This window comes from Grammomys surdaster, unplaced genomic scaffold, assembly GCF_004785775.1.
Source record: "Grammomys surdaster isolate TR1022 unplaced genomic scaffold, NIH_TR_1.0 126158, whole genome shotgun sequence".
Lineage (NCBI taxonomy): Eukaryota > Metazoa > Chordata > Mammalia > Rodentia > Muridae > Grammomys > Grammomys surdaster.
Window position 1 is genome coordinate 1,097,305 of NW_021620966.1, and position 12,182 is coordinate 1,109,486.

At 43.2% G+C, this 12,182-nt stretch overlaps 1 protein-coding gene and 1 long non-coding RNA gene across 2 annotated transcripts in view; one reads left to right on the forward strand and one right to left on the reverse strand.

Annotated features, from left to right (window-relative positions):
* Positions 1–524, reverse strand: part of LOC114612300 — a 2,140-nt gene extending 1,616 nt beyond the window's left edge. The window contains exon 1 of the long non-coding RNA XR_003709978.1: positions 435–524. This is a non-coding gene — a long non-coding RNA (uncharacterized LOC114612300). The remainder of the gene's footprint in view (positions 1–434) is intronic.
* A 2,309-nt stretch (positions 525–2,833) lies between these two features.
* On the forward strand, positions 2,834–8,508 carry Lamtor5 (late endosomal/lysosomal adaptor, MAPK and MTOR activator 5). Its single transcript, XM_028757338.1, has 4 exons — positions 2,834–3,045; positions 3,883–3,944; positions 5,934–6,051; positions 8,028–8,508. Exons 1-4 carry the CDS (start codon positions 2,849–2,851, stop codon positions 8,086–8,088), a joined length of 438 nt encoding a protein of 145 aa, XP_028613171.1. The 5' UTR covers positions 2,834–2,848; the 3' UTR covers positions 8,089–8,508.
* The last annotated feature ends 3,674 nt before the right edge of the window (positions 8,509–12,182 follow it).

Consider the following 12,182-nt stretch of genomic DNA (forward strand, 5'->3'; position numbering starts at 1 on the left):
GGGGAGAGGAAAGAGGGGAGAGGGGAGAGGGGAGAGGGGAGAGGGGAAAGGGGAGGGGAGTAGGGGAGTAGGGGAGAGGGGAGAGGGGAGTAGGGGAGAGGAAAGAGGGAAGAGGGGAGTGGGGAGTAGGGGGAGGGGAAGTAGGGGAGAGGGGAGTAGGAGAGTAGGGGAGAGGGGAGAGGGGAGAGGAGACAGGGGAGTAGGGGAGTAGGGGAGAGGGGAGAGGAGAGAGGGGAGTAGGGGAGTAGGGGAGTAGCGGAGAAGGGGAGAGGGGAGAGGGGAGTAGGGGAGAGGGGAGTAGGGGAGAGGGGAGTAGGGGAGAGGGGACTAGGGGAGAGGGAAGAGAGACAGAGAGACAACAGCAGGTGCCTGTCACTTCACACATGCCAAATCCCTCCCTCTTCCTGATTTCTTCTTTTTCCTTTAAGGCCTACCTTAGACTGTAAGAACCAGCTTAATCTGTAGGCTTTCTGAAAATCCTTTAATCATGTTTCGGGTTTTGAAATCATTTGAGATACCCTGGTGACATCTTCGACAATACTGGAGCCAACACTCAAGGGACTGAGTACTTGAAATGTGGTCAGTCTGAACTGCAATGTGCCAAAGTGCAAAATATACTTCATATTTTAAAGACTTAAGACAGGAGAAAAAAATTTTTAATTAATTATATGTTGAAATGACTTCTTAGTTACACAAAATTGTGTTAAAATTAATTTCTTCTGTTTTGTTTATGTGGCTCCCAGGTTTTTTAAAACTATAAGGCAGCTCACATTCTATCTGTTTGGAGAGTAATGTGGAGGTTTAGAAAGGGAACTGGGTAGAGGGTAGAGCTCAGCAGTAGAGTACTTACTTACCGAGCATGAGTAAGGTCCTAGGTAAAGTCCTCAGCTTATGCTTAGAGCTTAACAGAACAAAACAGAAAGGTCAAACTGAGGAGTCCTGATTCAGTAACATTCTTACCACTTGGGACCACAGGGAAACAGAGCTGATACTGTTTCCTCAGGCATTTGTTTTAAGAAGCAAGCTTTCTCTTAAGACGACTGGGGCAAACTTTGGTTTGCATAGTATCTATATGTTTTAAAATACAAAGTCTTAATATGAGTCCCAGGCTAGCCTTCCTACCACACCTTTTCAAGTGCTGGAATGAGAATTGCACCAGCATGCCCTATGCTATGCAACTCTAACTCTGTCTTTCAAGGGTAACTCTAAAGTGCTGTTCTAAAATCTGGATAACCCACATTGTGTTACCTGATAACTCAGGTAACTTTTCCAAAGCACTTACCCCCAAAACCCGCATTTCACCACATAAACTGGAATCCTAAGAAAGTTAGAATTCTAGAACCAGAAGCTGGGGAGATGTCTCGGTCAACATTCTTAGCTTGCAAATATGAAGACCTGGGCTTGGTTTCCAGATCCCATGGGTAACAGCCTGGGCATGATGGCACACTTGTAACCCCAACACTGAAGAAGCCGAGATGGGTGGAGACAAGAAGATTCCTGGAGAAGCTGGTGAGCCAGGCTAGCCTAATCAAAGCCCCAGACTATCGATAGACCCTGTCTCAAACAAACAAGGTTAATGGCACCTGAGGAACAAGACAAGGCTGACCTCTGACCCCCAACTGCACATGCGCATACATGCATGAATATCTGCAAACACATTGAACCCAAGCATACACATGGATCAAGATACACATGAACATACATACACACAGTTCTGGAAGCATAGCCAAGTATGTGGCTCAATTATAGCATAGCTGCAATTATAGCATTAGAAGGCTGAGGCAGGAGAATCACACATTAGAGATAAGCCTGAGCTGTAAAGTTTAAAAAAAAATAATTTTTCAAGTTTCGTTTTAATAATATGGTAAACGGCGAGCAGGTGACTAAGTCTTGGCCTGATCTTATGGGCACCAGATCAGAAAACAAACTGAGTAAATGCCAGAGGTCAGATTGCTGGAGGACGCTTAGTGCAAAGCATGCTGCACAGGAAGGGGTAGAGACGAGCCATGGATACACCCTCATTTTCATAAAACCTTCTTAGTGTAGTGTGTGTGTGTGTCTTTAAAATGACCATAACTTTTGACCAAATAATTCTATTTCTAATAACTAACCATAAAGAAAAAACTTAAATGCATACTATCCGGCTATAAGAAAATTCAACCAGCACAGCAATGGTACCACCAGGGCAGAGGGTGGGGAGGGGACACAAGAGCAACTTAACTGGTCAGTAATAACTGTAAATTCACTTTAGGTGTAACTATGATAACAAATATGGGATGCTTTGCAACTATTACAAACAAAGTAAATAAAAACTTGCTGTCATGAAAAGATACTTAAATTCTGAAGAATCCCTGCTACAAAATTCAGAATTGTATATACAGTATGTATGTTGATTTTACTTTTTAAAAACATCTTGATTATATAGGGAGGAGCCTCTGGGGGAAGGGCAGTCCAGCCCCTGGGCTGGAAAGTTCAGGGTTGGGAACAGGGTATGCCAGGTAGGAACTGAGAGATGCTGGGAAACCTAGCGGCCAGGTCTGCTTTGATATGTAAAGTATGCACCTCGGTTAATTGTCCTGGGGTCAGAAACCGAACACTGTCTTCTTGGTGTTTGCCCTATTGCCTAGATGAGCCCTGCCAGATCTGCCTGGTTCCTTTAAAACTTAAACAAGGTCAACCTCTAGTTAGGACTGGAAATTAAAACAAAATCCAAAGGTTAAAAAATTCCTAAGACCAAGTGCTACGCCAGGAAGAGGCCCTGGGACCCGACTACAGACCTCCTTGCGGATGGAGAGAGTAATCTGAAGACCCGGTACCCCGGGATACCACCGGACCTGTGCTGGTAGCTATGCCTTTTCGTAGAGAGCGCGGACGCGGCGCCGCGATGAATTTCGTCCCTCTGGAGACGCCGTCCGGGCGCCCGCCTCGGTCAAGTCACGTGACTGAGGCTTGCGTTGAAGAAGGAAGTGTTTTGCTGCGGGGTCCTGGGCTGGGCCGGACAGCGTGCGGGATGGAAGCGACTTTGGAGCAGCATTTGGAGGACACGTGAGTAGTGCGTGCAGCCGGTCCTGGGCTCCGGACAGGGGAGCTGGAGTGGAACAAGCGGCACGGACAAAGAATGTCTGTGGAAGTGTTTGGGGCACTTGGGGGCGCGAGCGGGTGACTTCTGCGTACGGCCGGGCCGCTCGTAACTGGATTTTAAAGTTTCCCTAGGTTCTATGAGCTTCCTAATGGGGCTAGAGTTGTGGGCCCAAGCTAGAGAGGCCCAATCACCTGTCATGTTGAAGTCGTCCTTAGAGCTCTTCAGAAGTTTGGGAAACGGATTAAGTTTGAAGAAGAATGTCACAGGTGTGCTAAATTGAGGTCCTGCAGTGCCAAAGCACACGCACACCTTCCCGCGTTTGTAACCCATTAGTTACTCACCTCTTGTCAAGTAAATACGTCCGTTAGGTTTTTCAGCTATCTCTGTAAGATTTAAAATTGGGAAGTGTAAAGGGGCTTACAAGAAAACACCTTCCCCTTCTGCTTCTTAATCCCTGCCAGGAGCAATTCCTGTTACTTAGATTTTTAACAGTTGTCTTAATGACTTGTTGTCCTAGAACGTGCTTCTTCTATACATACCAAGCCAAGGACAGAACCCTAAAGATAACTGCATTGTTTGTGGCTTTGTGAAGCAGAGGTACCTAGCTCAGTCTGTTGTGAGAAAATAATTTCTTTATTTAAACAACTCACAGTTTATCTTTTGGGGGAGGGGAATTTTTTTTTTAAGAGCTGATTTGAAGTGCTTAATACTCGGTGCATAGAAAGCCTGTTTGTACTCCAATAATTTGAAGTATTTTCTTCACATCACCTGGTTCATCTTTCTTGTGCTCCCAAAATTAGAATGAAGAATCCATCCATTGTTGGAGTCCTATGTACAGATTCACAAGGACTTAATCTGGGCTGTAAGTGTCTCCTACCAGCCTTCCTTTGAAGTTTACTGGGAGTCCTAACTTCGCTACTATTTTCTTGCTTTTATTCTTGTTACCTTTGGGGCATAGAGATTATCTCTAAGTAAGAGTAAATCATTGAAGCCTTTCAGTTGTTTGTTAAAGGCAGAAATGTTCCTCCTAGTTGTACAACTGTTCCTACTGAAATGGTTTTGAATAAATTTTAAGTGATCTAGAAAAGGGCTTTAGATAGGACAATCCTTACTGCATGCACTCCCTGTGCCAGGACAGTCGGGCTACATTATTTCCTTAATTGCCTCAATAACCCTGAAAATGGATGAGGCTAGCTGTTAGTCCAGCCACTCTCAACAGTAAGTTATTGTCAGTAAAAATAGGGATTTCATAGTTAGACATAGCTGACTTCAACCCCATTCTCCTATGCTGTCTGTTAGCAACGTGAGTTCAGAACAGAAGGCTCATCTTGGGGCTTCGGTTTCTTCATTGGATTATTTGACTTTGTGTGTGTGTGTGTGTGTGTGTGTGTGTGTGTAAAAATTTGAAGTTACATGTGTTGGGCTCTTAATTATCAGACATTATTCTTTAAAACAAAACAAAACAAACTTGCTCTACATTGCCCTGGCTGTCCTGGAACTCACTTTGTAGACTAGGCTTGCCTATAACTCACAGAGATCTGCCTGCCTGTGGACCACCATGCCCAGCCATGCACCATTCTTAGTGTTTTACATTATAAAACTTAAATATTCTGCCCCCCCCAAAGCCCTTTATGGTAGAGAAGTTAAACATGGAGCTTAAGTACCTTGCCCAGGGTCATACAACTAGTGAATGGTTGAGATAGGATGTTTTTAAAGCTGGCTCCAAAGCTTAAAATACTTAGTACAGAACTAAGATATGATGTTCAATAAATTGTAGCAATTACAGATAAGGAACTAAGTCCAGAAAGGTAAATAGCTAAAGTTAATGTCAGAAACTAGTAAACCCAGGAATTCTTATAACTGATGCAGGTTTTTAGAACTCTTTTTGATCTTTTGCTGGTATGACACCTGACAGTCGTGATACAGTTATGTCTTATACCGAAAGCAGCCATTTGGAACAAAGGTAAATTTTTTGAAGCATTTGCCAGTCACTAATGAAAAATCTTAAATGCACATGTGAAAAAAACTGAGTAAGTAAAACCTTCAGGGTGTAAAGTTGCTATTTCCAGTAAACTTGCAGGCTGCACTTTGGCCTGTGGATTTTTACTTAGTAATAGTCAATCCAGAATGTCTGCCAAGGTAGTATGTTGTCTACTACCCTAGTTTTAAGTGTAAGCAAGCCCCTGTTGCCTTTATTTCAGGGATCTATGATAACCGTGGTGGTTACCTTTTGTACCTAGAACCTGATTTAGTTTAATAGTACAAGCTGAAGCAGTAGTAAAGAAACGTGGGCATTGGAAAGGAGCCCAGCTAGCTCATGCTAGCAGAAGTCGCTGCTCACAGGCCTTCACACATGCTGGCAAGGTGATCTTACAACTGGACTTCTGAGTAATGGCTTGGTCTTTGAGGTTGAGCATAGGAAAAGAAACTCAGATTTCCCATAAGGAATTAATTAGTGTCAACAAGCCCCTTATCCATATTGAATGCTTTTTGTCACTCTTGCCTTTGAATTTCTTGGTTTCCACAAGGTTCCTATAAAATGAAGTTACAACCATCAGATGACTTGAATTACAGCTTCCTTATATGCTTGAGAAGGTGTTTAGAGATAGTATAGTGAGGGGAATAACTCTGAAAACTACATGTCATTTACGACTTTGCTGATTTAAGAACAATTGCCAGACTTTCTCACTGATGGGATCAGCTGAGTACCAGGTTGGGGAGAGCATTTCATGTCAGTACTTAACCTAAAGGCAAAAGGCCATGAGCTGAGTTTCTTTTTCACAACAATTCAGGAGGAGATACTAAACTGTAGGTTTGGGTTAATTTTTAGACACTTTTCACTATTTTCTAGGCCGTGGTACCCTGTCCGATGAGCATGCTGGAGTGGTATCTGTTCTAGCCCAGCAGGCAGCTAAGCTAACCTCTGACCCTACCGACATTCCTGTGGTATGTTTAGAATCCGATAATGGGTAAGTACATATCAGCACACCCCTTTATTTTTGTTCTGAAAAACTTGATTGGGCTTTCCCCTGAGTTCAACAGTGGTTCTTTAGTCAATGTACCACAGAGCCATTGGACATCCAGGCCCCATGACAAACCCTCATTAAAATGAGAACTGTCATTAGCTGTCAGTTTGCCCCGTCCCCCACCACAATAAAGGAAAACAGTAAAAACACAAAAAAAATGATTAGTTGCACAGAATTCACTAAAGTAATATCTTAAAGATATTCCTAGGCCGGGCAGTGGTAGCGCATGCCTTTAATCCCAGCACTTGAGAGGCAGAGGCAGGGTGGATTTCTGAGTTCGAGGCCAGCCTGGTCTATAGAGTGAGTTCCAGGACAGCCAGGGCTGCACAGAGAAACCCTGTCTCAAGAAACTAAAAACAGAAAAAAAAAATATTCCTAGATAAAGGTCTTTCTTCAAATGCTAAGTGATAAAAGTAAGAAAAGAAAACTGGGGCTGGAGAGATGCCAGTGCTTAAGCTGAGTGTGTGAGCCACAGGCTGAGGATGGGAGCTTACGTCCTAGCACCCCGCCACCCACACAACAACCTCAGCTCCAAGTTGGGGGGGGTGGGGAGCAGAGACATGAGGATTGCTGAGGCTCAATGTCTTCCAGTCTAGCAGAGAAAAGGAGTCTCAGGCTCAGGGGTAAGACCACATATCAAAGGAATAGCTAGCTGCATAGTAATGGAGGACACCCAGAACCTTCTTTTGACCTGCATACATGTACATAGCTGTGTGTACATACACACACTTATATGTGCACACTTGCACAGACATAGAATATATGAACCTTTAAAAATACATACTATGGCCGGGCGGTGGTGGCGCACGCCTTTAATCCCAGCACTCGGGAGGCAGAGGCAGGCGGATTTCTGAGTTCGAGGCCAGCCTGGTCTACAGAGTGAGTTCCAGGACAGCCCGGGCTATACAGAGAAACCCTGTCTCGAAAAACCAAAAAAAAAAAAAAAAAAAAAAAAAATACATACTATGGTCAGTTTGGGGGATAGGAAAGAAGAGGATATTAATATTAATGTATGTATACACACACACACACACACACACACACACACACAAACACACACAGATTAAAATTAGAACCAGGAGGCAGCAAGATGGCTAAGCAAATAGATGTCCTTGCCGCCAAGTCTGATGCCGGAATTCCATACCTGGAGCCCACATGGTTGAAGGAGAACAAGCACTCTGAAGTTGTCGTGCAAGCAGTGGCACACATACAGACACCAAAACATAAGTAACATAATGAAAATGAGGAGCTGGGGAGGTGGCTCAATGGTTGAAAGCACATGCTACTCTCCAGAGGACCTGCCTCAGTTCTCAGCACCCACATTTGAAAGCTCACAACCACTTGTAACTCTCAACTCCAGAGGAAACAACACCACTTTCTGGCCTTCTTGGGCACCAATGTGCATATGGCACACACAGACAGACACACACATACATTTTTTTATTTTTTAATCTAAAAATTAGGACCAGGAAGGAGGCTAGGCTAGTGATAGCATGTGCAAGGCCCTGGATTCTAACTCCAACAATACCACCAAAAACCTCCAGAAAAAAAAAAAAATCAGAATCATGTTGAGTGATAGGGTTGAAGATTATTTTTTTTAATTCAAAATTTAAAAGGATTAATTTCATTCTTATGTTATAATTAGATTTACCCACAATACTCAACTGTTTCATGCTATCTGTGCTATTATCTATTTTTCTTATAGGAAGATTTTCATCTTGGTTTGAGAATGTAGTCCCTTTATGATGGGAAAGTGTGGCAGAGGTTATGGCAGGAGGGGTTTGTGACTGGCATGTCTCAACAGGGCTGTTCATATTTGCTTTTGTATGTGCTATTGTTTTAAGTCACATGCATTAAGAGTTTGCTGAATTAAAAAAAAAAAAAAGAGTTTGCTGAATATTTCCTTTTTGGCTTTTCAGGAACATTATGATCCAGAAACATGATGGTATCACAGTGGCTGTGCACAAAATGGCCTCTTGACACCTGATGCCAGCCCTCCAGTGACCTCTCACCAGGATTCAGTCATGCCTGTCTCAGTTAACTTGTAACACTATTAAATTTCCAGAAATCAGGCCATTCACTTAATGTCCAGTGTGGATTTCCTTATTTATATGACAGCCGGTTACCAAGATGTCAGTTAGAAGCATGGTGGCCTTGTTTGGACTTTTGTCACTCTTGTCTTTGGTGACAGTCACTGTAGTCCAGGATCGCAGCCCATCATGGCCTAGAACTGTGTAGCCAGGCTGACTTCAAATTTATGGTCTTCCTGCTTCAAACTCCTATATCTTGGGATTATAGCCTTTGTCACTAAGGTCTGTGATTATATAGCCTTTGTCACTAAGGTCTAGGTCACTTTGTATATAGAACTTTGTTGTGGTCAATAAATCTGTTCTGAGCAAAGTTTGGCTTATTTCTGGTCTTTTAAAATTCTTACTTAATGCTCATTTTCCTTCTTTCAGTTATGAAACTGTGTTTTGTTATGTTTTTTCTCTAAAAGATCTCTAACCTAAACTACTTGCTTCTCTTTCAGTTCCCTAAAATGTCTGTTCTTATGCAAGGGCACATGGACCAAGGGCACATTTCCCTCAGCCTAAGTGACATAGGTAATATCCTTAAGTCCTTAATAAGACAAGAAACTATTTCTCATTATAAAATACGGAAGGTACTCCTGGTTTTTGTAACTAAAGCCTAGCCATTAGTTAGCATAGTCACCATCTGAACTCTGAGGGAAGGCCTATGTTCTTTTTTTTCTTTTTAATTTATTTTTTATTTATATGAGTATACTACAGCTGTCTCAGATACACACTGGAAAAGTGCATCGGATCCCACTACAAATGGTTGTGAACCATCATGTGATTGCTGGGAATTGAACTCAGGACCTCTGGCAGAGCAATCAGTGCCCTTAACCACTGTGCCAACTCTCCAGCCCAACAACATATGTTCTTTTTTGTTTGGTTGGTTAGTTGGTTGGTTGGTTGGTTTTTCCAAGACAGAGTTGCTCTGTGTAGCCCTGGCTGTCCTAGAATTTGGGACCAGGCTATCCTCAAACTCGGAGATCTGCCTCCCAAGTGCTAGGATTAAGACTTGCATCACCACCGCCCAGCATGGAGGAGGAACTACTACATTTTTAACATCACCCATAGCATCAAAGAAATAGGCATGTTGGAAAAAAAATTTTTTTTTTTTACCATTTGAGAGTAAAAGTAATCTTCAGCCTTCAGTGATTCTCACCAGTGTACTGCACAAGCAGGCAAGAAGGACTTTGTGTGTGTATGTGTGTGTGTATGTGTGTGTGTGTGTGTGTGTGTGTGTGTGTGTGTGTGTGTGTGTGTGTGTGTATTCCGATTGTGTGTGTTGAGAACAGAAGACAGCTTGTGGGAGTTTCCACTCCTACAGTAGGCTCTAGGGGTCCAGCTCAGGCTGTTCAGCTTATGCAGCAAGCACTTTACCCACTGATCCATGCCAGGCTCAGTTTGTCTGTCTGTTTAGTTTCTACTGCTCTTTGGCAATTTAATATTTCCCTATATAAAAAAAAATTCTAGAATATTAGAGTAAGGTGCTGTTTACAGAATAAGGATTTTGAATAAGACAATTGAAGGCTTTAAGCTGGAACTTAAGTAGAAGGATATTATATAATGTCCAACTTTAGGCATACGATATATGTTTGTCTGCACCACTGTCAAACCTGTTCTGAGAGCATGACCTTTGCCTTTCATCCCAAGCACCTAAAACAGTTCCTTGTGCACAGAAGGCATTAAATAAACACTTGCTGAATACACAAGTATAAGGGTTTTGTGGTATAAACTGGGCCTCTAAGAATAGAATGGATGCAGTGAGTAAGGGTTTCTAGCAAGAAGAAAGCAAAGACAGGGCAACCCAGAAGGAATATGCACATAACAAATGCTTTAGTCTGTTAGGCAGGAGGTGAAAAAGCTGGAAGACGGCTCACTCAAAGAAATGTGAATCTAGACCTAGCTCGGTAGTGGTGGTGCATTCCTTTACTCAGCCATCAACTGAACTTCCCAGCAGTGGTGCCAGGGGCGGGCCAGTTCTCCAGCCCCCAAGCCTCCATGCCTGGTTTTACAATTCAATCTTTAGTGAGGTTTTTGTATGCTAGAGAGATACTGAGCAATTTATATGTGTTTAGTTCACTTAACCTGTATATTATTCCAGTTTAGAAAAAAAAAATGGGTTCAATAAAATACAAAGCAACAGAGCAAACAGGAGAACAGGAATTTTCTAGTCTGTCACAGAACAGACATCTTGGCAGGACATCCTGTGGATGATAATGCTGAGTGACATGGTGTGAGTGCTCACTGCACCAGGCTTAGTTTCAAACTTTCAGGGACCTCCCATTGCACCTGTAAGATCCAGCTCCAGCCCACTGCTTGGCCACATGCCATGCTGTATCTGCTTATCTCATAATCTCTCTCTAGCAGTGAAGCAAACAGTTTCTTATTTGCTCACAGTAACCATTTGAGGTAGGAAAAAGTATATCCATCGTATTAATAGAACAAGACTTATGCTGGGAAGACCAGAAGACTAGATGTCCTGTTACTTTTCTATTGCTGTGACAAAACACCCATGGCCAGGGCAACTTAGAAAAGGGAGTCTTTAATTGGATTTACAGCTTCAGAGGGTTACAGCTCATGATAATGTAGCAAAGGCATGGTGGTCGGAACAACTCAAGATCATACCTTATCCAAAAGCAGGAAGCAGAGAAAAACACTGGGAATGCAAGGAGTCCCTTGAAACCTTAACCTGCACCCAGGGCACATCTCTTCAAGCAATGCTACACCTCCTGATCCTTTGCAAACAGCTCCACCAACTGGGGGCCAAGTATTCAAGCTTCTGAGCCAGTCAGGACATTCTCTGTCAAACCACCACACTGGAGATAGGTAATTTTCTAGTCTGTACAGAACTAAAGCTGAAGCATGGCTGCATTTGATGTATTAACTTGACTGGACTATAAGACGCCAAGATACATGAGTTAAGTCATTTCTGAATGTGTCTGGTCAAAGCCATTTGAATCAGTATGTTTGTGAGCTTCCTGTAACCCACTGAGCCCCTGAGTAAACTAAAACCTCCTTTCTCCCCATTTGTTTGATTTTTTGACCTGGGGTACTGGCCCTTCATTTCTAGAGTTACTGAAACTTACACCTCAGTTTTGGTGACCTCATTTGGAATGGAACCCTACCGTTGACTACCAGGTCTGCAGTTGGCTCATTGCAGATGTTGGTCTTCTTAGTGTCTCTAGTTATACAAATCAATTACTTATAGTAAACCTTACTGTCGCCACTTCTACTGCCAACTGTTCTGGCTCTGAAGAACATTATTTCTTGGGGAAAGCCAGGCAAATTCCTCAGTCTGCTGGATAGTTTTATGTCAACTTGATACAAGCTAAGATCATCTGAGAGGAGGAAACCTCAATTAAGAAAATGCCTCCACCTGGGGAGACTACCTTCTATGGCCAGGCAGGAACTGCAGTGGATCAGGAGGGACACCAACCCACCTTCTACCCAAAACTTATCCTGTCTAAAAAAAATGCAGGAATTGGGGATGGAACAGAGACTGAGGGAATGACCAACCAATAACCAGCTCAAATTGAGACCCATCCCATGAACAAGCACCAATTCCAGACACCTTGACACTATTAATACTCTGTTATGCTTGCAGACAGGAGTCTAGCATTGCTATCCTCTGAGAGGCGCCACCCACCAGGTGACTCAAACAGATGCAGACACCCACAGCTAAAAAGTAGACTGAGCTGGGGACTCTTATGGAAGAATAGGAGGAAGGATTGTAGCCCCTAAGGGGATAGGAACTCCATAGGAAGACCAACAGAGTCAACTAACCTGGACCCTTGGGGCTCTCAGACTAAACCACCAACCAAAGAAAATCCATGGGCTAGACCCAGGCTTCCTTGCACATATGTAGCAGATGTGCAGCTTGGTTTTCATGTTGGTTCCAAACAACTGGAGCAGAGGCTATCCCAAAAGCTGTTGCCTGTAGGTGGAATATGTTCTAGCTGGGCTGCCTTGTTTGGCCTCAGTGGGAGAGGAAGCGCCTAGACT